Source organism: Numida meleagris, chromosome 1 (assembly GCF_002078875.1).
Source record: "Numida meleagris isolate 19003 breed g44 Domestic line chromosome 1, NumMel1.0, whole genome shotgun sequence".
In the NCBI taxonomy this organism is placed as follows: Eukaryota; Metazoa; Chordata; class Aves; order Galliformes; family Numididae; genus Numida; species Numida meleagris.
Window position 1 is genome coordinate 144,297,148 of NC_034409.1, and position 26,960 is coordinate 144,324,107.

Here is a 26,960-nt window from a genome sequence, read left to right on the forward strand (position 1 = left end):
TTTCTAGAGGCTCTAACATCAACCTTATGACATCAACATTTATGCTCCAGCTATGCAAAGAGAACACTTCCACACTGGGAATGACTTTAAACTCTGTCCTGTTTTAAGACTATTTATTTCCCCGTGTCCTTGCCACACTTTCTGATCAAAGGCACTTACATCTTAATATGCTTTCTTTCTTACAGATGCACTAACTAAACTATACATGAAGCTGAGTTTGTAACTCAGCTATTGTATACTGAGCTACAGCCTGTGGTAGAAGAAGCAAAAGGTTAGAACTCCACTGCAGGTTCAGAAGGAAGGCTAAGATGTAGAAAGAAATAATAAAAAGGAGACCACAGGTTACATCATTAAAATAAAGGAGAACTTTATGTTTATGACTGTAATTTCCTAAAGATTCTACTCACGATATGCAAGTAGACAAACTGAAGGCTCTTATTCCAACAACAGAAATACAGGTGAAGTAGAAAGGTGGAAAATCAGTACACTGCAATCAATACGCTGTTCTCAGTCTGAACAATCCACCTTTATGTTTGTCTCTTGCTGGGAGTCGCAATCTCCAGTACAGCTTTGCCTGGACTCAGCAAACCTGCAGATGTATTCCAGCTTCTGCAGCATCACACAGCAAAGGAAGGTGATACCCAATTATGATTTATTTATTTTAAAGCTCCACTTTAGAATTCAGTTCAGAACCATTCCTAAACTGGAATAGTTCACTTTTCTAATCTTTTGAAATCTATAAAATACAGCTGTTATCTCTTCTTCAACACGTAATAGCAGACTGGGTCAGAAGATTGCTATGCTTCATTTATTTGCATATTTCCATTTCTAGTCCTGACTAAAACCCAATAAAAAAAAGCATGCAAAGAGTTCCTGACTTATTCATACATTCTGTCTGTTTCTGAAAGGAAATATGATTTAATGGCCAAGGGCCAGGATGATCAGTATCCAAATTCATTTCTAATTCAAGTTCTCAGTGCAAAAGCTGTGTTTATATAGTTCTTAGATTAATAGAACTTTCATCATGTCAGAAGTCCTAAAAAGGATTGTACCCAGAAAAATAAGAAAAGTCCAATGATTTTCTTCAAACCACAAAACTGTTTGAATTTCATAAGGCTTAGGAGAAAGGGTGGAGTCAATTTTTATTTGAACTGGCTTACGCATTCTCCTTTTAAGTTGGTATGCTTCTCAGATTTTTTTTTTTTTAAAAGGACAAAGAATGTCTCATCTGTTATCTGACATATGAATTCCAACCCTTTATGAGAGGTACTATGCAATCCAAATCTATGCAATGTTTATAATTCCTTTGAAGGTGGTTTTCACAGTTTTAATCTCATTTTATTTTCATTAAGGAAAATTAGCAAAATTTCAAAAGCTGTACGTGGAGATGAGTGCTCTTCATGGAAGCTGGATGGCTGCTGAGTGCATTTCCAAGCTGGGCTATGCTTGTTCTTTCTGATTAGCTTGCTGAAATTCAAACTCCCTCAATGCCTGTGGATCCTTTCAGGATTAGCACCTCTTCTGATGAAGACTGAAGTTTGCTCAATCTATTTTGTATGATGTGCAGCCCAAAGGCTAAAAGCTGATGATCTTGTTGGTGAAGAGTGCCTCTTGGCTTTCCTTCTGTATTCATAACTGTACTGCTTGCCTCTTTTAGCTGCTGAGGAGACATGCCTCAAGAACCTTGGCCTCCCCTGGATCTGCACATGAGCATACTGCCAGTTCCCCAAACAGAGTCAGGATACTCCTGGCCACTTTGAACCTCCCTGTCTGCCCATTCACAACACAGGAAGGAACTGTTCAGGCCTCTCCCTACTGTTCCTCTCCTCCCTGTGCTCAAGGACACCCTCAGTGGGCAATCCAGCATCTTGCTCTACATCCCTTTCTTGGTGGCTGTCATACTCCATAGAATAATTTTTTTTTTTGCCAATCAAGCACTGATCCCTGCACTGATCCATCAAAATCATGTCTCCTATCTCCTTCACAAGTCACCACCCAGCCATATAGAAATAGAGTAAATGAAAGCAAGCATCGGGTTCCACAAAATTCTCTTCTGCATGCCATCATTTATAATTAAGGCAATTTGATATTCCTATGCTTGCTTGACCCCTATACGTCTGAGTAGAAAAGACTGCTTTGATTTGCAAATACAACATGCTATTCGTACAAATAATGGTTCTGATATCCCATACGGTTTGCTCCATAATTAAATGACAATTCCTAAACTGCTAAAAATATTTAAGTATTTGTAACATTTAAATATTAGCAATAAAAAATTCAAAGCACTTTCCTTACTCTGCCTTGTTTCCCCATTTTCTTCTGTAATTTCTTTATACTGACATGTTCTGTGTCCCTATTTACCTTTAGATGAACTTGAAACTGACTTTTAGCAGCTGCCTAAAGATCCACAGTTGGGATTCTATTCTCTGTCTGGTTTCTGATAACAGGCAAGGCTCGATTAACCTATCCCCATAAGTTACTATGGCAACTTCCACCAGAGAAGTCAGAATGAAGCATTCACAGGTATGTTCTTATCAGTGCACATTTCCTCTGTCTATGCAATTTAATCCATTAGAATTAAAAGGTGGATTGTGCAAATGAAGGCTAAGCTGTGGACTCTTTGCTGGTTTGCTATTAGCACAGATTACAGTTTAAGTATTGCTGGAAAACACTTCAGCAAGCCAACAGCTAGTGGAGTAAGGTCTCAAAACCAGGTAGCATTGCATTCAGAAGCAGAACAAATCCTGAAGAGAACCTTAGTATTGTTAATCCTGTTATTTATCACTATGACAGAACATTCTTGGCTGGTTTAGGGCATGGCTACTTGAACAAATGCAAAATAAATTAGGATTTTATAAGTGTTAGGCACTCTAGCATATCAGACGGGGAAAAATATGGGTCTAAACTTATTGGGTTTAACCTTAGCAAGAGACATGAGCTGTGTAGTCACTATGCGGCAGCTGAGCCCTTCCTGAAAGCAAGGTAAGTTTAATTCTATTTCCTTTGTGCACGGATAGTTTCCAGGGTGCCTGCCATAAGTGTCTGTGGACAGAAAACACAGTGCTAACAACATGGGAAAGTTCCTGCATGTGCTGAGTGCCTGCAGAGCTGGGCTGATATGCTAGCCTGAGAGGGCAGCCTTGGTCATTTGGTCCAGGAGATCAGTTAAACCTTCAGGTAGGTAAGACATAGAAATATCCTGGTCACAACTCTCTTCCCTCTTAGAATGACACCCTTTTAATCTGTTTTCTCTCTGATTAAGGAAATGGCTGACAAGAGAGTGTTTTCTCAAGGGTATGAGTGGTCTTGAAGTGATTATGGTGCCTATGCCATGGGGAGATGTTAAAGAAAAAATGGCATTGAAGAATATGTCCCTATATATCATTACCTATTTTCTAGGTTTCTGAAGGAGTATTTGCCAGCTGTGTTATTTCACATTTTAGCACAGAAATAAATCAGTATTATAACCTGTGGGAAATAGGATTTTTTTTGTCAAAGTGCTTCCACAACTTGCTTGAGAATTCCAAGGGTTGTGTCCCACAACATTAATTTGCAGCTGGTCACATTCCTGTGTGAACTGCTGCACATTTCACAGGCAGTATTTTTCCTCCAGTCAATCTCCCTCCTATCTATCTATATTCAGTTGTCTTCATGATAGAAGAGATTTTTAAAGGGATTCAGTTTCGCCACAGTGATTTTTATCAAGCGAGGGGTGACTTGATGAAAAATCATGATGAAGGTGGGCCTCTCTCAGCAGGCAGAGAGGAGCTGAGTTCACTGCTTCTCATCCAACAAAGGCCTTTACCTTGGGTGAATTCTGGCTGTGAAAAAGTAGTTGTGCCAGTGAGTGGCCTTTGTGATAGCAAGGTGGGGTTGAGCCAGGAGCTGTCCTTTCCTACCAGCATGATCATTCTATCTAGGAGAGGTAGGCTGCAGATAAAAACAGCGGTGGTTTCCCAGTCCCATCCCTTAATAACACTGACCACTTGAGCAAGTGCTCTGTGCCTCAGGAAGAGGAGAGTATTCAGTCTTCAGGAGTCCTGTACCCTGGACAAAAATTATTATATATATATAACAATTATTATTATTGTTCTGTGCTTAGAGGTGAAATCTCTACTATTGACTGAGCATCAGTGACAAGGGGAAGACTGCAACAAATTTCTCCTCTTTCCCTCCAGGGACAAACTGATATTGCCAATTCAGACTTCAGGTATTATGGAGATTGTGTATTCCAGAAACCACTCACTCAATTCCTATAGTACAAATGAATGGTTAGAAAATCATACAGAGACAACAGGCAACGGCTAGGAACTCTGTATGTTCTACTTTACAAGAAAATAACATCTGGAATGAAGCTCTCATTAAGGTCTTCAAGACAGAAGCATATTTCTAACGCGTATTCAATGCCTAATTACCACAGGATGACCTCTTACTGCCAAAGCAAAATAAATATAGTTACTGTACAAGAGTACAATAGTGATTTCACTGTTTACCCAGGTTTACAGATTATAAGCTCTGTAAGAAAATGTCTGAGAATGAGATTTATCTCACAGTACAATGGCATCTACACTGGAAACAGCAGCTGCAGGGTACAAATGCTTCTCAATCCAATACAAGATTTCTAAATCAGCTCAGATCAACTGAGCCCTGAATGTTCCTATTTCCCTCAGCTGATGGCATGGGATATGCGATTCGGGTGGCTATACAATTAGATACCTACACTTGGCCAGTTGGTTTTTATATGAATGAATAAATAGCAGCTGAAAGGCTTTTTTTTTTTTTTTTTTTAAAAATACCTATTATTTCTAAGATTATAGATGTTCTCTGATTTTAAACCCACTAACATTCATTATAAGCTCATGGAAAATAGGATTTTTTCCTCAGGTTCATTTTTTAAGCAGCAATTTTTTTTTTCTTAAGTGATTGCTGTTTTTCCCTGCAGAACAAATGTGGTTTTCAAACTTCTGTTATTTCTGCATATATATCACACTTCTAATAAATGAGCACTGTAGGTACGTTATATTAAAAAAAAGAGTACTTCAAGCAATTGGCTTTTTACTTTAGTGACTATAGCTGTTACTTAGGTAATACAATTACTGTAACGTACTAGGTGTTTTTATAGGCTTGAATGTTTGAGGAGAAAAGAAACTTTCATTCTAGACCATTTGCATTTGGGTTCCTACATGCTATTTACATCATCCAAATATATAATAGGAAAGCAAAATTCCAAGTACTTTAAATTCATGCAGTTATCCTAGTGACTTTTAAGTGCTGGCTGTGTACCAGATGCAGTTTCCTCCCATACTAATGAATGGGAGTTTCAGTTCCATGATGCTCTGGCAGCATTACTCCTGTCTGAGTTTAAAAGCTCTCTGTGTGGGTGTCAGTACATGAGCTGTGTATCAGAGCCCCACCACAGTCAGTGAAGACCCAGGGTAGGATTCAGTTGCCTACACCCAGGTATCCACTACCTTTGGAAGCCTTTCTGTCTTCCACACGTCTGTACAGATTTCCTGTAGGACCTACGCCATATCTGAGGTCTTAGATACTGTTTTGTTTATAAAGAAGTTAAATTGCTTCTGGCAGGTTCTCGGTGACACCAGGTAAAGTACTTGCAGGTAGGCCAACAGCCATGTACGTAAAGAGGAATGGAACTCACCCAACTCATGAAGGGGCTCTCTGGCTATGCAGCACTCCTCAGGAAACAACCCTGGTCCAAGAGGAGTCCTCTTCTCTGTGGCTGGCTGGCCCTTGTATGGGCCCAAGGTGGTTCCACCCCATCTGGTCACTTGGGGAGCACAGTATTTGCCTGTGCTCTCTGGGCCAGCCACACCCCTTCACCAGGCGCTCAATCACCAGTTCAAGCTGTGACCTCATAGTTCTCCTGCAGATGCCTCTCTCTGTCCAGCCTATTGGTCTTTTAGGCAGTGGAGACCAGGGAGTTATTCAGTTGGCCAAGTGCCCAATTTTTGGTCTGATTTAAGCTCTTATGAATTTCTCCTACACCTCTCATTCAGTAACAAAAATAAGTCAGTCTAATGCCACTTCAGAGTCCTCTGGAGCATTCAGAAGACTGAAGAACTCCTGCAAGGACCTGATCACATATGTTAGTTCCTTGCAGATGCCTTGGTATTTCAGAACCTCTTCCCTAGCATGAGGCGTTTGTGTTTCAGCAATGAATCCTGCCTGCTATTGATCACTCTAACTAGCTCTTCATTGCTACCAGGGGAGATTAACAAACCTGGCTCCACCTGTATTATAGACACTGAGTTAGTCACTGTGAATATCACTTCTTTTTTTTTAACCAGAAGTGACATGCACATGGCATGTATTCAGTGCGCAAGAAGCAAAATACAAGAAAACCAACAGATGTTTACATATTTACTACTGTCCTCAGTCACCTTCACTTTGGTAGAGCTATCTGTGCAGAAATCAGGTATTGACTGCTCAGTAGGAGTTCAGCTAACACAGCTCTAGTCCTCTGCAAGCTAAGTATCTTGTCAAGTCCAAGGTTCATCATAGTTGACAGAGAAGCATTGGTACTTCAAAGGGTCTATTCATGTGATCTCTGGCAAGCGTCTACATTAGACTGTGGGAATTATGCTCTGAAAATGCCTGTTTTCTTAGCTGGCTGTGGAGGGAGCCCATACAACTAACTCCTACTCCTGTAGCAGTAGTTCACTATTGTTGTGTATCTCAGTACGGACCACTGGCCGAAGTAGGATTTGCTGAAGGATCATGAAGGTATTCCAGGGTGACTTAGTATCTGAAGTAAAAATACAGGGGCTATGCACTTTGCCCTAGTGTTGGTGCTATGGTGATGCTAGGGCCTACACCCAGACCTAGAATCAAATAAGTGCTGCTGGGTCTGTTAGCATGCATAACTTTAGACTAATTCTTAGCTGATGATGGTTAAACTCAGATATGAAGAGATATATCTTCTTCCTTCCCACTGTTATTAAAGGTCTTGGCTTTCTCATCAATTAATATCTAGAATTAGTCACTCAATCTTTTCTCTTTATAGACAGTTACATTAAAGAAGCATTCTGTATTGTTGTCCAAACAATCTAGACTAATACACTGATATAACTGCAGAATGGGAGAGCAAAGGAGGAAAAAAAATATAGGAAATCTTTTAAAATGTAAAATATTTGTTCTTGACTAAGGAAAGTTCACAAAAGGGTCACTATATGTATTAATCTTTATAGTTCCAGCATTTTACCTACATTTAACTACTAGTAGTATACATAAAAGTCCATAAGATGTCAATTTCTATTACAGCCAAGAAAAATGTGTGAGATGTTTAGCCTGGGAAATCAGTTTTTAGTCTGCTGTAACCTACTATTTGTTATTAGTGGAGTCCAGCATTGCACACTCCTGATATGAGTTCACAATATATCTGTGTGCTGCAATCTAGCACAATAAAAATTGCTGCAAAAGGCTCCAGAGAACTAATTGCCAGTACAGGGTAACACATATTTTCCTTTGGAGAATGAGAATCACTGCTTGCAATTCAGAAATAATCAAAGCTTTAATTTCTCTGTTAGCATCCATACTTGTGCATGTTAAACTTGAAGCTGAGAAGATATTATATAGTCTGTGATCATGTGCACAAAAGGACTCTCTAATTCTCTAGTGGTAAATGAACTGGTGATATATTACAAAATCCCTTTTTTTTAATGGAAACTTAGTATTGCTTTTAGAACCTGTTGCTGGTAGTCGTATTAACCCTGTAAGAATACATTGCAACATAACATCTTTCAGACAGGTAGTCAGTCATAGTTGTTACTCTCATGTTACTTGGAAGCATCTAAATGAGCATGGTTTATGTACTGCAAGTAGGGATAGAAGCCCTGCTACCAATTTCTTCTCTTAGTATCATGTCAAAATGCTAAAGTGCAGAGGATTTTTATACAGTCACTATCTTTCTGTAACATTAACAAGAACATTAAGAATTCACTTTCCTTCTGCACAGATTCATGCACAGGTGCATGAAATGTGATCTATCTTTCAGCTGAAAGAGCAGTGTTGATATATTTCCTACTTAGGCTCATCTTCTAGAGGCTGATAATAAAAACTTTCTGTATGTTGAAAAAAAAACAACAACCCTACCCTTTTTTGAGCAGAGGCAAAAATATCAAATAGAAGGAACTGGATTTTAATTCAGATTTACAGGGGGGAATTGCCATTGGCCAAGTAGTGCGGCCTCCAGAATGAACTATTTTTGCTGCACACTAGCAAGCCTCCTAGATACCTGGTGATGCCACAACAATAACTATGATTAGAAGTATGATAAGAAATATCTATCAGTATATTTTACAGATGCAGTTCTCCTTTTGTGCACTTCTGATTCATAAAGCCTAACTCAAAAGCCTGGTATTGCACTTACATTAAGACATCTACAAATTGGCTGTCGGAGCTAATCATTCAGACTCTCTTCATACTCAGTGGGGAGAAATGTGAAATTCAAATGGTAATTCAGATTCTTGTCATTTCCAAATGAGTACCTTAAACAAGGTCTGGAGGTGTCTAGTTCTCGCCACTGATTAATAAGAGAATGACACGATAGCTCAGACTTAAATAGCAACATTAGAAATGTTAAAAGATAGAGAAAATAAGTCCAACCTCATGTTTTTATTGATTGATATGCACACGTGCAAAATTTAGCTTGTATATCCTGCTTTTCTTTACATTAATAGCCAAGTTCAGGAATCACTTCATGCCTCAATAACTGAAGACCCTTGGCTTCCATTTTTAAAATCTTTGTGTGTAGAGAAATCTACTAACTGGGAGCAGATTCTGTTTGCAGATGTACATTATACTGCTTATACATCTAAGACACTCCTGGAAATGAGATGATGACTCTAAGTAGACTTTCACACCCATCAGATAAAGGAAGCTCAACTTCCTAACAAGTACATGTTTAGAAGATGCTCAAAACAAACACTGTGTTCAATGGGACAGTCGGACAACAACACATCCCTGTTCAGGCAAGGGAGACCCTGCATGGTGATCAAGATTTTACAAATGTAAAAAAAAAAATTATTGGACAATTAATTAAGGTAGAGAGCTGTCTTTCTGTTATTATTGGAAGGTAGTTTTTCCTTGCTTGTACTAAACCAAGTTTGAACAGCAAGCAGACCCATTTCACCTGAAGACAGAGGCAACCAGTGTAATAAAGCACTTTCTTAGTAACAGCTTCATGCACATTAGGAGTGCAATGCATCAGGGATAGCAGCATGCAGAACTGTTCAGCTGGGTTATGGAATAATATCATCGTTTTTAAAAACAGATCTCTGGCAGGTCTCCCAGGAGGATTCTGACAGCCACCATCATTCACTCACCTTTGCCACCTGAAACTAGTATTAACCAGAAAGGAAGAAGTGATAGCACAGATTTAAACTTACTTAGATGTTGCAGTGACACAGAAACTGAGAATAAACAAAATCTGATTCTACACAAACACCTGTTTGAGAAGAACCAAGCAAATCCTAAATCTGACACCAAATGACCACGACAAATGTTGTGAAATATATTTATTAATTAAATGTTATGTGTTGTATCCAGACAGCTAATAAGAAGCAGAACTCTAAACACATAAAATCTAAAACTGGAGGAACTGAGCACCTTGCATTTTACAGGAGTTATCTGCTGATAATTAACAGCACACAGGAAGAGATGGCATGTCCAACAGCACAGCATCTAGGCCTTGTGGGGGGAGTAGCCTGTGGGAAGTCAGAAGGCATCTTAAATACTTGTGGGAGTCTGTTAACTACACTCTTAAAAGTGTGACCAATACCTCCTGAGTTATGAAGTCTTTTACAGACTCACTGCATTTTTCCCTATGGGCTCTGTATGCAAAAGGTGTTTGAAAAATTCATTTCAGTATTTTAAACCCTCTAAGATTTATAAGTACTGGATTTTATTCTAGAGTCTCTTGAGAAATAAAATCCGGGCTATAAACATCCTATCTCAGGAATATTGTGCTATCATTGCATATATTTAACATTTCTAGACTCTGGACTAAATGGATTCTAACAAAACTCTGTTGTTGGGAGCGCTCCAGAGGATTTGCCAGGCAATTCAGATCAATGTCTTCAAGGTATATTGTCCTGTTAATTTTGGTCTACTGCTTTTATTTATTTATTTATTTATTTTTTGCATTATATTTTCTGCTTCATGTAGTTTTGGAGCATTGGGAAGGAATTGTTCACAACGGATTTCTTAGGTTACTATTGAGTTTTTTATTGTAACAAAAATCATTACACAATGGAATAAAATATACTTTAAAATATGAATGAATGGTCACTTAAAATACATCCCACTGTATTCCTGAATTAGCCATTTCAGGGTCTTTTGTTCACAGAAGCTGAGACTTAATTTACTTTTATTTTAAAGAAACCAGGAGGGAAGATAAGGCAACATTTTCCTACAAAGTGTGACAAAATATATTCACCTCCCTCGGGTAAAGAGCATGAAAGGTTTAATTTTCAGAGTAGGTGCATTTTCATCCACTTATCTATGCAGCCACTATACTGTGCTTGAATGTAAATCACTCCCCAAATGCTATGGCCAATTTCTCAGTTGCCTGTCTCCATAGTATGCATGTGCATTATGCATTACATGGTTAATAGTGCATCAGCTCCCTTGTGGAAAATCAAGAAAGCTTCCACGTCCTCTCAGAAGAAAACTTGGAATTATTTTACACACGTCCAGCCAGGTCAGGCTGCATTTATGTTCTTGGGAGAAATTCCAGGTGAATAAAAGCAGCACTGTGCTGTACGATGGCATGGTGGATTCAGAGGTACTTGAGGCTGCTCAAATGCAGGAAGTAGGTATGGCTACATCAGCATGTTGCTCTCTGTAGATCAGTTAGTCCTGCCAAGAAGCAGGATATAATAGGCCAAGCTAAATGCTGTGAGGTATTTCACAAGTGAGGTGATGCATCCCTGTGTTGTGCTGCCTTCCTGCCCTCCCCTTGGCCTGCTGAGGGGGCCTTTGTCTGAAACTCAGGGACCTCTGAAACTCACAAAGCTTCTGAAGCTGGGAAGGGTAAGGGGATCTACTTCACAAACTCACACAAAGCAGCTAAGTGCTTTGCCCAAGATCAGACAGTGAGACAGGGACAACTCTAGGGAGCCTGGAATGGCCTGGGAGCTTGTTTTCTTTGCTTGACTGCTGTCTCAACACACGGGCCCCACGGCTCAGTGCCACTGCAGTGTCTGCTTTGCTGCACATGCGTATGTGGGGGCTGAGACCATGTGGATGTTTTGGCTGGCTTTTAGTTCACCGAGGGAATGCATCCCTGTCTGGAAGAACCAGCAGCTCTAAGCACTGGGCAGAACTGAATGACATAGTGTAAAATTACTGCCAGTGTTTTAGCCTACATGAGACACAAAAGGTAAAGATGGTGAATCTGAAACTTAAAGAAGTGTTTTGCCTAGCATTGTACAAAGACAAATGGGAATGAAGATGAAGAATAAGAATATCAAAGCTTACACCATGTTGCATTGTCCTCCAGATAGTCCTCTGGGAAGCAAGAGGAAAACAGATTCAGAGAGCAGAAAAACAAAATGAAATAAAACAAAACAGAAACAAAACAAACAAAAGAAAAGAAAAACAAAACAGGTTATACCAAACAGGCAACCACAGAGAAGATAACGAGTTTTTAAAAGCAATAGATTTTAAATGAGAAATCTTAGTTCATACTGTACGAAAGCAGATGAGTTCCACGGTTAAAGTTATTTAGTTATTTAGTTATTTAGTGTTTATCTTAACATCAGATGCAATTGCTAGATGCCTTATCCTAAAGTTGTCACTATTTGGCACTTGGTAGAAGAGGGATAGGGAATGATTTCTCTGAGATGCTTAAATATGTACTTTATGAGCTAAATTGTAGTTTAGAAATATTTAATCGCATCTCAATTGCCTAAACCTATGTTTAGACAAATGAATGAAGGCCATCATTTCTGTCCATTAACAATGAGAAGTACTGATATTCACATCTGAGATAGTCATCTAGACATCAAACTTGGGAAGGTAGTTACATGTATTTATACTACTGATCTCTACATTTAATCACTAAAGTCCTCATTTTAGCTTCTGTTATAATCAGGAGAGAAATAGATTAGAATCCAGTTACCTAAATATAGGCATATAAAGTACATTCAGTGTTACCTAAATATAGGCACATAAAGTAAATTCAATAGTGTTGAGGTTCCATCTTGCATCCAGACAGGCCTTCTGTAGTTTTTCTTGTAACATTTAGACATCTTGAAAACCATAGGCATCTTAGTAGTATTAAGTGACTGTTTATGCAGCTGAATCCCAACTAGGGGACTTGACAGTTGGGTACCATATACTAGGCATCTTCTCAGGTATCCTACCTGGCTTTCAACCCCGATTCAGGAGAGCACGGGCATCCTGAAGGACTGTCCTATCTGCCAGCTCAGTCTGAGTCCTAGACACCCTGAGGGACCTCAAACAATGTTGCATATCTAAATGCAGATAACTAAACTGAGCCTTTCATTTCCCACTTGGTGAGAGGTGTTTCTAGCTGCAGGGGTGAATCACTCTCCAAAGACATATATTTCTCTCCATTGACTTCAGAAAGAGCCTGGCTTTTAGGCTTCATGGTGAAAAGACTTGATGGAATTGCCTGAGCACAGGTTCTGCTCGAGATGCTGCAGCATATTCTACCTGGCTCCCCTCTGCTGCTGCAGAGGTACCCAGGTCTTCTCTAGTTCTGCACATCAGTCAGTCCTTTGTTTCTGGTGCTCTCAGGAGTCTCAGATGGTGCTTTACACCCATGCTTAGACAACTCTCTCGAGCTCTATGTGACTTCCTAAATACATCCGATACATTTAAATTCACTTATGCACGCTTTTGGGCTTTTTCACATTTCTCACAATTAATTTTGATCTGTTTCTTCTTTGTTAAGCTTTTCTGGTTACCGCTGCAACAGTAACACATGGAAACCTCTCTTCTTCTTGAAATGCAGTGGCTGAATTAATTAAACAAGTTCAGCAAGGATGAAGAAGCACATTTTCAGAAGGGTTCAGTACCTGACTGTACAGTACAGGCTTCTTATGAGAGATCTGCTTTCCGCAACATACCTGATAAAATATGCTCAACTGAATCAAGCTCATAAACAGGAATATGAGCACGAGTTAAAAACTGATTCAGATATGCTACCTGCTTGAGATGCAGAGGAAATACTTTCTAAACTCGGTCACTTCTAAGGACATGCTGTCAAAGACATGAAAGCAGAATTCTTTGTTACTTCTGCTTTTGAGGCTTACATAGCTGGATGTTTGGATTTTGTGGTGGCAGTTGAAACTTAAATGGCCTAACAGTGTTTTATGAATAAAATATCCAGAACAGACTTCTGAAAGCATTACTATAAGGCTGACTCAATGAGGGAAAGTTCCTCTACATAAAAGCAGATAATAATTGTTCCTTATTTGTATTTCTTACATCTACAATAATCAAACGGGGCTTTAAACATTTGATGCTACTATCAAAATTCTAATCCTGCTATACATTTGTATTTAACAAGCAACAGAGAATGATTAGTGTGCGGACTGGAAAAACTGCTTTGGATGGGATTCTTCGTGTCCTGTTAATGATGCAAGGATGGAGAGGATCTAACTGAAGCTGGTCCTCCAGGCTCTGTCTGTAGTTAGTGAAGAGAGATATGTGATTCAGGGAATGATTCATTGCGTTACACACTGAGAGTCTAATGTGGGCAGGTTGAATGGTGCTCCTGTGAGGAAGGAGTGCAGCATTTAAGTCCTTCTGGATAAAATTACCCAGGATGGTGTGGGATGTAGGCAGTGACCTTTCCCAAGTGTTGCTAAGGGATTACAGCTCTGAAACAAGGCCTTCTGCACTAATCCACATAAACAGCCTTTCCTTGCTCCAGCTCAGATCACTGGCCATCTCAAACTTCAGGGATTGTTGCTCTCAACCAAAAAGGAAATAACATATGTATCACTGCCATTTGAAGATGGATTTGATACCAACATACGTAGCTAACAGGGCATGAATAGTTATTATTTTAAATATCAACAGCAAGAAAGACAAATAAGCATTTTCCTGTAATGCTGTTTGAAGTAAAAGCAATAATGCTAAATTCTTTTTTTTCCTCTTTTTCTGAAATATTGCCTCAATAAAGCTAGTTAAATCACATAGAGAAAAATCCCCTTTGGAAGTCTAGAAGTTATTATGAGTAATAAGGGATTACCTTCACTGGCAGTTTTCATTCATTACAGCCTTTAAAGGCCAGCAGCATATCTATCTTAGAGTTCTGCTTTATTCAAGATGCTGTCCAGTATTTTGGAAGTTTGTAGTGTAAAAAGATAATAATGTTTAGAAGTATTCTTAAGTGAACATGGAAGGTCTTATGAACCTTTTTCAATGCAAAAATGCTCCAACGGTTCTTTCAGTGTAGTGGTAATCCAAGCTGACCTGTGCTACTAGCCTTTCTCTTCATGCTTTTCCTTTCACCTTCCTCTTTTTCAGCCTTTAACTTTGACCAGAGCATGACTAAAGTCTACATGCTTCAGTGACCTTTAACTTCAACTTGGCAAGTTCTAGGTTAAGATCCAGACCCTACACTGCACCAAACAAAAAGGACTGCTTCTGCGAATCTAAAGATAAAGGGTAAAATTAAGATCCTGTCAAATATGGATTGAGCATGACCAGCAAGATTTTTTGCCTGAGATGCCATACTGTGTTATGAATATACTGAGAGCTAACTCTACAATGGAGATCTTTTCTGTTCCTCATTTTAGGATAACCAGGCTATACCGTTTCCAGAGAAAAAGAGGACTCAAAATATGTGGTTTAGCTGCAGAGCAATCCCATGTCCTGACTAGGAATGTGCTAGTTTTCATTTGAATTGCAACACAGATTGAGGGAATACAATAGATTGACGGTCTACAGCATAGGCTCTTGGAAGGACTTGGCACTATGGAATACTGTGGTGATCATCAAAGGAACTCACGGAATGATGGTCCAAGGAGAGATGCAGGTCTTGACTGAATTACTGTTTTTGGATGTCTGGTGCATATTGGAATAACCTCCAGACATTTTAGACTCATGATCAGAACCATAGCAAGGCACAGTGGTGCTGCAGTGCAGCTGGAACCCGTCAGGCACTCAGCAGGAGGGCATCCCACCAAAACCTCAGGCCCAGCTAACAGCAGCTGTTCCCAGCTGGGTGCTCCTCTGCTTTCACTCTTGCTGCAGCCCTGAACACGAGTCTCTTCTGCGAGACAGACCAACGCTGTGCAATGTTCAGTGATAAGCATGGAAAGTAGAGGCTGTGCTATACTGTCTGTTTTGATTCAGATACTTTACAACTCTTTACTTTTGCCCATTGGCTTAACCTTGAGATAATTGCTGAGATAGTATTAGAAGCTATAATAATTAGCCTACTATAAATCTTTAGATATTTAAATAGCAGGAGGATCATAATCTGAAATGGAAATGTGATGACTGGTAGTGGAGAAAATAATCTTGTGTTAAAGTCTTGTTTTGGAAATGATTGAATAAATAAAGCAAGATTAATGATCACTCATGTTTTAGCTGATGAAAGTCAATTTTTGAGATGGATAGAAATAAAGCAGTTGTTATTTTATAATTAAATAAAGAAGCGGAACAAATCAATGTGCCTTTGCAAGTGGATGTCTTGAATTAACTGCTAAATTTTTATTAAATATTTTAAATATTTTAATAAAATAAAAAATATAAAATGTTATTGTAGATTACTTTTCAAAGAGAATTCATATTGCAGAGTACCTTTCTTGGCTCATCTAATTTTTAGCTTGTGGGAAAGAATTTATTCTCTTCTAAATTTTCTAATACATAAAAAGTGAGTCATATTGTTCTCCTAGAATGCAATTCTGTAGTATTTCCAATGGGGGAAAAAAGATTTATTGAATGGCAGAACTGCTGGCATAGAAACTATAAGCAGTGATTATGAAATTATTAAAAAAAAATTGTCAGGAGATTATCATTATTCTACTGTATTACCAAGCCATTTCTACTTATTGAAGAATGGAGTACATTTTGCCTTACCAGCCTATCCAAACTTGTGCCAGCAGCAGTTGTAGGTCGCTCCTCTGGGTTATATGGTCTGAACCGTGTACTGAAGTTTTCAGGGACTGAACGGGAAGATCTCAGGGCAGGTGCTGGTTTAGGCTGACCACATCCTTGAAAAACCTGAAAAAGACATTGTAGGTTACACGACAGCCATAGAACAGAGGGAGGCTGGTGTTTTACATCCTCTTTTTACTCACATATATTTGAAACTTCATATTTGACTGACGTTTTGGTAGCAGTGAATAGAGCACTTGCTCAAAAACTCAGATTAATAATTAAACATTATTAATTACTCAGGGAAGATATAAAAACACATGGGGTGCTTAAAAACACCTACTTCATGAAGGTGATTATTTTAAGAAGTTAATAATTGAAAGCACAAACGAGTCCTTTGTGACAGGACTTGTTTCATAATTGTTTCAGTTTTTGTTAAACATGGTATTTACACAAAATCACATAATCCTTCTCTACAGCTATTCCTATCTGGTAATTTTGTTTGTAGTCTCAAAGAAAAGGTCAGTGATGAAATAGACTTCTGACTAGATTATTTTCTTATTCCCTAGCTAGCCTGATGAGAGAGCTGACTATTGCTATGTTTAGTGGGCAACTGTAAGAATAGTTGTCTGTCAGTGTGTTTGTTTCCTAGGTAAAAAACTAATGTTCAGAGTTATGAGATTTTTCATATTCTCTCATTTGGAAAAAAGTTTCAGTAGCATATATCTTGTGTATCCTAATGCGGATAGAAGACACATTTGACTATGAATATTAAGTATGTATCCCGGAGGAACTATTACAGAAGCTGGTCAACTGAAAGGAGGTAGAATATTCATGCAACAACATTTTTTCAAGTTCTCTGATGAAATAGGATCCTAGTATTTGCCTTCATGCCGTCTTTTTCAGTTCTGGAATAACCCTTCTTTTTTGTTACAGTTTGGCTGTTTTAACATTTTGCCACCATTCAGAAGAAAAAGAAATTAAACATCATCATTTATTGTAAGCTGCTTTTTACAAAACCCTAATGCCAGACACAAACTATTTGTCCAAATGACAAATATACGTGCTGGGAAAATTTTACATATTTCTTCTGACTGTAGATAAGTTACGCATGAGAATCATAACACTTTATTTAGATATCTATGAAATCGCCTTTGGCCTACTAAACAATCAGGCCATTTGCTTACAGAGACAAATGGCAATTATGCAGAACATGCAACTTGACTCTCAGAGGAAAGGCAAGTGTGGGCACTGAATCTTCTCCTTAACTTTCACAGAGTATGTTTGGCTACCTGTATGATCATGTGGAGATACTATGAGTCTTCGTAATTTAATTTTTCTTGTGACATACTGGAAAAAATAGCACAGATATAGTGGCATTTCACTTCATAGTTGTAGTAAGTAGTTTTGTATGAACAAAATTATTTACAGCCAGACAATAATAGAGGTAGAAATTAGATAGCAATTTTTAGATCATGGAAAAAGAAATCATTTAGTTTTTAAATGACCTGGCAAGAATGCAGTAAGGATGCAATGATCTGTAACTGAATTTTGAGTGCAAAAACCACATTTTCTAATTTGCATCCAGGTATTAACTGACAAGACAGAAAATGTAAAGCTGATACCTCAAATTAACAAATGCTCTCTAAGAAGAAGCACATTAAGTACTTCACAGAGCTGTTCAGACCAATTTATGGGAAAATGCGCTGGTGTTCCATTACACATGCTGTGAACTAGCAGCATAAACCCACTCTTTAAAAAAATGCACTTTATATATAATTGGTGCTGTCCACTTCATCTGAATTTAGAGAAGCAATTCCATTTGAAATTAAGAAACCAAAATGTAGGTGTGTGTATGTAGGTGTCTATATTTGAGCTAAACAACATCTAAGCACCCATCTTAGGCAGTGGAGATGAAAAGCTCCCTTTGGTTGCTTTCACATCAGCATCTATAATCATTTGTGATATCCTAGGATATTTGAGAGATCTGTTAAGACTGTCTTAACTCTAGACCCGTGGGAGACCATTCCCCTCTGGACTACAGCTGAAGCTCAGTTGGCACATCCTAAGTTGCCACAAACAGCAGAAAACCTCTGTGGTAAGGGATATGAACGAAGCCATGTGATCGAATCAGTGGAGCCAGTGAAGAATTACTTCTATTGAGCTGACTAAATGGAGGTATCTACTTCAGGATGAGCAAGTAGATACTGTAAAAAAGGAGTTCTTTTCCTAAGAGAACTCACTGTTTTGAATCCCAGCAGAAAGAATTTGTGAATCTATGAAGCTTTGAATCATACTGTTATTTAGATGTACTAGTGCTCAGTGTTTCCTTCTGAGTGTCTCTATTTGACTCTGCTCCATTGACTCTCTCATCTTCAGATAGAACAGTATTGATTTTTTTTCCTGAAGTGCCATTATATTCTTAAAGTACAGGGCTCTGGAAAGAACGCAGATAAATGAAGAGGTTTTGTTAATACAAAACTCTAGGGCTATTTTAAGAAGAAAGTTGGATAAGTAGCTTTATGAAGATTTCCTCCTTATAAATAATACATAAGTAGTCTGCTATGTCATGGAGCTCATTCATCCTTTTAGCTGAAGTAATTGCCAAAAAGGAACATATATCTATAGATAAAATGGCACATCCATCAGCTTAGATAGAATTAGATTTAAGACTCACTAATGGGAGACTCACCTATGGGGATAGCCTTTATGGAAGAGCAAAAAATCTTGACATGGTATCCAAATAACACTCAGTGCACACAAACATATCTGTATAAAACCAGATGGTTTAGAATGTGGAAAATAGTCAAATATATGTTGTGTTTTGAGGAGCAATGAAGGCAAAATTATGCTGATACAACAAAATTGGGAATTTTCTACATTTGGAGGAATTGTAGCACTTTTCTGCTGTCTTCTGTTTTCTTCCACTTCTTGTGAACAAGCAATCTCTGCAGAAGTCAGATACTAAATATTCATATTACTGAAATGGAACAGGTGTAGGATTTACTCTTTTACTGCAAGCAAGCAAGAAAGTTAAAAGTACTGCCAGCCTTACAGGAAGTTTGTGAAGAACTTCAAGCAAGTTTGTTTTGGCCAGGATTTAAAAGATCATAAGTGTTTGATAACTCCCTGAATATTCTCAGGGAGAAGGAGAATAAGAGTTAAGCATATGTCTGCTATGACTGTATTTTGAATATGAGCCGAACCATGAGTAACAATATATTGATTAACTAATTTTACCACTTTTATGTTCAAATAATAATGATGTGTCACTGCCGAATGACAGAGATTTCAGTAATGAAGATAAGACATCTCAGACATTATCAGGAGAAACTCAAGATCACTCAGAATCACAGAATCACAGAGGTTGGAAGGGACCTCTGGAGATAATCTAGTCCAACCCCCCTGCTAAAGCACATTCCCTAGAGCAAGTTACACAGGAAAGTGTCCAGGTAGGTCCTGATATCTCCAGAGAAGGAGACTCCACAGTCTCTGGACAGCCTGTTCCAGTCAGTGCTCTGTCAGCCTCACAGTGAAGAAATTCTTCCTTGAGTTTGTATGGTCTATCTATTGCAACCTGATCATTACCAGATATTGTCCTCAGAGACTACTGAAGACTGAGTAGATCCAGGTAGCCAAGCCTACTTTTAAAACGTACAGACTGCCTAGATTGATAATTTTTTCACTCTCCAAGGATGGTTTGCAGAAGGTACTCTGCCAGGATTGCTGCAAGCGTTAGATGATGAGGCTATGGAATTTGGTTGTGATGATCTTTAGTCATTGCATATTTCTGGAAGATGGAAACTTAGGTCTGATTCAGAGCATGTAGATTTCTCTTGCAGAGAGCCTTGGGGTCTGACTTTGTAAACCATTGCTACTTTCTGAAAAGCATCTCCAAATATTGCAGCTGTCAGAAATGTGACTTTCTCTGAGGCAAAATAAGGACCTCTTGGGGCTGTTGCTCAGGGACATGACAGCCACACAAGGTGAGCAGCATATGAAGCTTAGAGGATTGTGGTCAGACTCTCTAAACAGTCAGTGCTGAATACAGACTGCAGAGAAACATCAAGAAAACAGAGGATTCCAGCCTCAGGATGAATTGGAAGATCTTAGCATAATACTAGTACCTGGTTAATGTGAACTGTGCTGAAAGAATCAACTACAGCCAGCTTACAAACAACAAAAGTCAATGACCTAGGAGCAGAGATGCTCCATTTTATGCAGTGACAAGTACTAGCGTATGGCTGAGCCTGTATGTCCTTGGTCAGAAGTACAAAGATAGGAGAGGTACTTGTGGCACCTCTATAATTTTGTTTCAATATTGATGTGCACCCATCAAGAGTGAAAGACAGAGGGTTTGTCTCTTCTAAGGAAATGAAAGACAAGATGTGAACTCCAGCAATAAACTCTGACTGTCTGCACTGATTAACTGTTAGCTCATGGGCTTTTTCTTGGACTGCTCCTACTTGTTCTTTGCTGAATGAAACAACCTCAAAGAACGCAGATCTCAGCAGTATGGAAATGAACTGGTCTGTGATACTCTGGCCTCAAGGTCAGGCACCGCTCCTTATCCCCCTTTTATTTATCAGTATAACTGTAACCATGAAGACTGCTTCTCAGAAAAATAGTTCTGAATAGATTGTGCATTATTATGTTGAAAAGCATGTACTGTTGGTCACTGAATTTTGCCTTTCTACGCACGGGAATGTACAGTAAATGTATTATACCAAACATATTTTTCTCAAATAAATTTCAATATATAATTGCAGATGGTATAATACAAAACATATATCTTGCGACACAAACTGGTAGTGCAGTTTAATGGGAATGGCTTTTGGAACAGAGCAATTTACAGAAATATTTGAAACAGGAGAGGGATGGATATTAGTTTAAATGATCTCTGGGTCTTCTGCCTGAAAAGGGGATGAGATCAGTGAGAGTTCCTTGAAAAAGTTATTGTTTGTTGTTATTTTTCCCATTCCTTTGAAGAGAGAAACAATGTACAAAATGGCCCTAGGTGCTACTGAGCAAAGTGTAGAGCCTCTTTCCAGACATCAGCCAGATTTTCAGTTAGAAAAAGCTGCATGTCAGTGTTGAAGAATAATCTGTGTAATATGTGGGTGTTGCAGGCATGACATTAGTGCATCATCATTTTCCCATTGTAAAAATGCGCTGACTGACTTGTGGAAAAAAGGCTGTGATTCCCAGTCACCACATTTTCAGTGGATACAGTCAAATGCAAGGTAAAAAATTGTTTGAAAAAAGAGAAAATAGTGTGATTTCAACACCCTGCCTGAAGCTTTCTGAGCAGTGTCTCAGAATATTTGACAAGCGTGGCTTTTCTCCTACATTAGATCTGCAATTGCATTCCGTGCACCCCATTACGTCTGGCAAGGTATCTGTCATTTTCACTGAAGATCTAAGTGGTCAGTATGTATAAGGGGGAAAAATTAGACAATAGATGAATGGTGCAAAGACTGCTCATACATCATCTCTATAGATTTGACATGACAGACATTGAAGATCATAGAACTGAACCCAAAGACTTTGCTTTCTCATACTTTAATAATAAAACACTTCTGTGGGTTAGGGCATGAAAAAAGAGGGATATAACCTAGGCAAACAAGGAAAATGCATTTCTGGAAAATAATGGTCTACACAGAAAATACAAAAGCCCCTCAAGCAAAGACAGCTCAGTTATCTGTGAAAATATGGTGAAATAAATTTCACTGATATGGTTTTGAAAAAATATTGGATAAGATTTCTCTTAGAAGAAAAAGCTTAGAGTGCAAATGGAATTTCAGTGATTTATTAACCTCTACAGCAAATAAAATATTTCTGAGGGATACGACAGACAGCCTGCTCTATTGCAAATGAGTAGTGAGATGATCTCGTGCCAAGGTGATGTCATTGGATTCTGGCAGGGAATGCAGCTTCCTGACGAACAGAAAAGCTGTGAGATTGGAGCAAGTGAAAAGGAAGCACACCTGAGCCTTTGGTCAGCTTTCAGAGAAAATATTGTCTGTTTCTCTTCTGAGGTAAGGGCTGAGTTTTCTGAAGCTGGCCTTTGATTCCCCAAACGTTTGGCTGATAAACTCATTGATCACTGCTGCCAAAACAAAGTCTCGTTGTGCAGGATGTAGACTGCTTTTAAAATCCAAATAACTTCACGGTAGTTGAAAGTAAAAGCATTTTGAAGGAAATCTTTATAATCCTGCAGCACTGGGCCTGTAAAATCATCTAATTTTGGATTGGCAGGAAGAATATTAACCTCAGCCTCCTGCCTTTTATCCCCACAATTTTCCCTTTCCCTTGGAAAGGAAGCTATGGAAGCTTCCTTGCAAGCAATGGAAACTCACCGACTCAGGTAGCAGTATCACCAGCACCTAACTGGCTGCTGGGAAATCCACGTGGGTGGAAACTCTCAATGCAGAGAACCTGGCAAACTGTTGACTTTCAGTTTTTTGAACTGTTGTGCTCTGATGCATATTAAGGAAAAGACATTAATTGGTGACTGCTGGCTCAACAGCACCTGCTACTGAATTCAAAGGACCTTATTAACGCAGGGTTCAGAGGTGGTGGTGATCTGTGTACACAGATGCACTAAAAATGGAAAGGAGGACGCTGGTATCATTAACTCTGTTTATCTTTATGTCAGAATCCAGACAAAACTCCATCAAACTGAGGTCTGCTAATCAGAGGCTGTCCAATGTAATGATATTTCCCTAGAGAGGCTATTAAAGGAGGTTAAATGGATCATTTTCTATTCACCTCAAACACATTGTGCTTCAGTCTGACCTAAACAGATCAAAATGTGTGTGGATGTTAATACGGGGAGTCGCAGATAAGACACAAGCAGAAGTTACCAGATGTGCTCTGCAGAATATTACTCACAGAGTTACCACTATTTTTTAGCAGTGTGTTTTCCCCCAGAGTTCTTGCAACTATTAATTTGAAGTTTGCTAAGTGGTACCTTTCTCCCTGCAGCTCCATTTTAGGAAACTTCTGGTTTGTTTAACTAGACAAAGGATTCGAAGGCAGCCCGGTGAACTGCTGAATGAATAAATGCAATTTCTATTGTCTGGACAACCTCTCTTAAGGCCTGGGCAGGAAAAAATGTGCTGGATAAGTTTTTTCTCCTCCTTGTGATAAGTGAGCAACAGAGAAGGCGTGACCCAAACAGTACCTTTGCCGACACCTGCATGCTGTTTTCTTGCATGTTCATGATGGCTTCAGAAATCTTGACATCAATAGGATCCATGACTGATTCAATGTTGAATGGTCCCTCTAATCTCTCCGCTACCAGAAGCATAGCATCTGTTAAAACACAAAGCAGCCATTCCCTTAAAGAAGGGGTACCTTCAGGTGCCTCAGGCAGACCGAGCGCTCCGGGCAGCAGTGTGGGGATGTGTGACAGTGGGGAACCTGCCTGCAGTGCAGCTCCCTGGCCAGCAGAAATACCTCCCCCTTCCACTACCACCACGGAAAGAGGAATAGGGTCTGTAAAAGTTAGATTAATAATAGTTGCCATAGCGTTATTGAGTTTGGGGTGCAATTATTTTACACAGCACCGCACTACTTGAAGCAGCCAGTGCTCTGGAGTGTGCTTATGTGTTCTCTGTCCCAAGAAGAAGCAGGATGATAGCAATGAATCCCTGGTGTATATTCTTAGGGGTTGTGTGAGATGATGAGAACTTTGATATGATATATCAGGGTGTTATAATTAAAGCAGCTGTTCTTTCCAACCTTAATGATCTCATTTTCTCTCAATATGTACAGCAGATGAATATTGGATTTCTGCCATAGTATATAGGTATAAACCATGTTCACCCTGCTACATTTCAAACTGTAGTTGAAAGGTTTATGCAGGAAAATATATTTGTTTGTTTTTGAATTTAAAGAGAATTGTTTACTTAATTTGCTCTTGAGACCTTCTCAAAAACAATTTTAGTTGGTAGAATTTGCTAACAAGCAAAAACAAAGCAACTGAAAAGAAATTAATAATGAAAAAAAAACAATTTTCCACATCTCATCTCCTTCGACACACAGACACAGATTTATTGCAGTTTCTGTCATCTGATATACTATGCTTTTGAACATCATATTTCTTCCCTCTCGTATGTAAGCATCTAAGACTTCCAGAATCTACGTACATTTAAACAGAGCCCACAAGCAATATTAACACAATAAACAAAACCCTTCACATACTCTCTTCTTTATCCCTCAAACTTAGGCTTCAAAATGTACTAACCAGGCTTCCTCCTAAAACAGACCTCCCTTGTTCTTTGCTGCAGTAAGTACCAGTCCTGCAAAGCTATGCCAAGAGGCACGGAGCACCCCATCACTCTGATGGCAGTGCTATCCCTGCACTTGGCTGGAGAGTCCTGAGGCTCCTTTCCTGCCTTCAGGAAGGCCGTCTCCTTCCTTCCTACAGAAGCATGCATCTGTGGATGTAGGGAAGAAGAGGCTGGTGTCTCACATGAGTAGCTGGGAAGCACACACCCATGCACAACCTGACTGGAGGGTTACAGTATGTTAACAGTTTATACGCAGTCAGTGCGTGTCTAAATATCCCACTGAAATTGAAATCAGCATTTTTTACCTAAGCACTTTTGTAATTTCAGGTCTAAAATGTCACTGTACTTTTAGGCTAGTAAGAGGGGAATGCCTCTTGTTTGGAGTGGGGTGTATTACACTTGTCACTAAATGTGAGAAATGGTGAGATGATAGCAATTCAGTTTCAAACAGAGGTGTTATTTTGACAGTCTGTCATTTTAAAATGCTTTAGTTTAAGCCCTTTTCAAGGGGATGCTCACTGAAAGCAGCACCTAACTCTGATAGAGGAATCAAAATAGTTTATGTACATACAAAGATGTATACATTTATAGGCACACACATATATATACACCTGCACATCCATGCATTTAATCTTTCCACAGATGGAAGTATGGTCTACTGGAAAGAATTTTGTTCCCTGCGAATTTAGAATGTCTTGTATAAAACAGTTATACCTTTGAAATTTACAAGTAATGAGATCAGCCTAAATCCCAGCTGCCAAAACTACTTGTTAGCAGTGTTCTGGCAAAAGTCTTGGTGGCTGGACTCTGGAGGCTTGGGCTTTGTTTGGTCTTAGGTTTAAGATTAGAGCTTTTGCATAAAAGAATTGGTATTTATTTATTCATTACAGGAGTAGCTCACAGCTTAATGTAGGGACAGGTACTTCTTTACTCTGACATGGTTTAATTTGGAAACTAATAAGCTGAACAAGTCTGGTGTTGAGCTCAAGTATGTTTGAGATAAGGGACTTATTGAAATAGAGGTCAGTAAATAGGTAACTGCTGGTATGAGAATAGAGCAGGAGACCCTTAATGAGAACAAGTGGTAGCATTATTTCACTTACTGTTTCTTCTGATAATAAGAATTGCTAGTTCTGAATTAAATCTTGAAAAGGAATCTCATCTATGTGACAGAAAAAAGCATCATCCTTGACTGAACAAGAATCACATCTTCAATTGTCAGAACAGCCTTACCTCAAGCCAAGTGCCAACAACTTCAAAATTAATAGTACTAGAAGTTATAAGCTAAAATCTATTCTTTGGTTAGACAATTGGCATCTTTAGAAAAAAAACAAACATCTTCCAGTACATCGACTTCTGTTTTGTGAATCTTAATTCATAACCTTAATTTTTAGATTATAATAGCAGCCTTAGTCTTTGTACTGGAAGTGGGTAGAGGCTGAGGAATGTGGCTAATTTCTGGCTGTCAGAGATCTCTGTGAGCCTTTTGCTGTGTTGAACACCCTTGTTAGCTATATCCTGATTACAGATCTGATGATAACTTCAAGAACCTGGGTACAGGTTAATGTTAGAGTTTATGTTTCAGTCACATGGGCTATAGCCACACGTGAAATAATAGAAAAGAAGGTCTGAAGGGCTAAGGTAAAACAGGTTTATCCTACACTATTTCTGAGGCTGATTCAAGTGCCCATGCTACTTGAAGGCTCATTGTAGGGCCCAGATCAGACTGGAAGCCCTGAGTGATTGCAAAATTTAGATAAGCTATTGTACAAACTGAAAACTGGTGTTTTTGGTTTCAGTAAGGTGTGTGGGTTCATGGATGATTTAGTGGTGGCTGGACTGATAAGTTACTCCTGTCTCCTTCTGGGAAGAGTACGAGCTCAGCCAAGGAAAAGAAGATGAGTAAATGACAATTCTGTGAACTGCAAAATGATTGTCTCAGTTTTTGTCTGACTGAATTCTTCCTGCTACCTTTTCTCTAACCATTGTTATCCCTAATATTAAGTCAAACCTATCTGGGTGATATCTGACAGACCTAGACTGAAAGAAGCTTTGAAGAGTGAGGAAATCATATTATTGAGAGTGTGCAAGCCTCTTGGAAACATAATCACTACTGCAGTAGCCTTTCTACGGAATTTTTGAGCTAGCTCTCCAACTAAGATTCAGGCTGAATTTTCTTAACATTGATCTCTAGGAAAAAAACAGTGTGTTTTCTTTAGATGAATTCCTCACTTGGAAAATATTCCCTCAACTCATTAGGTTTCATCCTCTTATTTGCTAGCCATAACCTTAACTCTATTCCTAGACCTTTTTATTCACTTGCATAATTCTGTATGAATACATACAATATACATGCACAACATATTCTATGCAATTTAATTAAATAAAACCTGTTAGGTTGAATTAATGAAAATCAAATGAAGTTTAATCATCTGAGAGTTATGAGATGTCATTCAAAATGGTGTAATAATTTTTCACAGTTCGTAGCTCTTCAAATCTATAATCATGTAACAATGTATACAGTGTTCTGTACCACGTCTCTTTTTTCTCCTAAAATTGTAT

General features: G+C 38.8%; 1 protein-coding gene across 1 annotated transcript in view; it reads right to left on the bottom strand.

Moving 5' to 3' along the window:
• GPC6 (glypican 6) overlaps window positions 1–26,960 on the bottom strand; it is a 510,839-nt gene that overhangs the window by 44,974 nt on the left and 438,905 nt on the right. The window contains exons 5-6 of the mRNA XM_021402583.1: window positions 23,288–23,418; window positions 16,084–16,227 (exon numbers count right to left, since the gene is read on the bottom strand). Of these exons, the coding sequence (XP_021258258.1) occupies window positions 16,084–16,227; window positions 23,288–23,418 (275 nt within the window). The remainder of the gene's footprint in view (window positions 1–16,083; window positions 16,228–23,287; window positions 23,419–26,960) is intronic.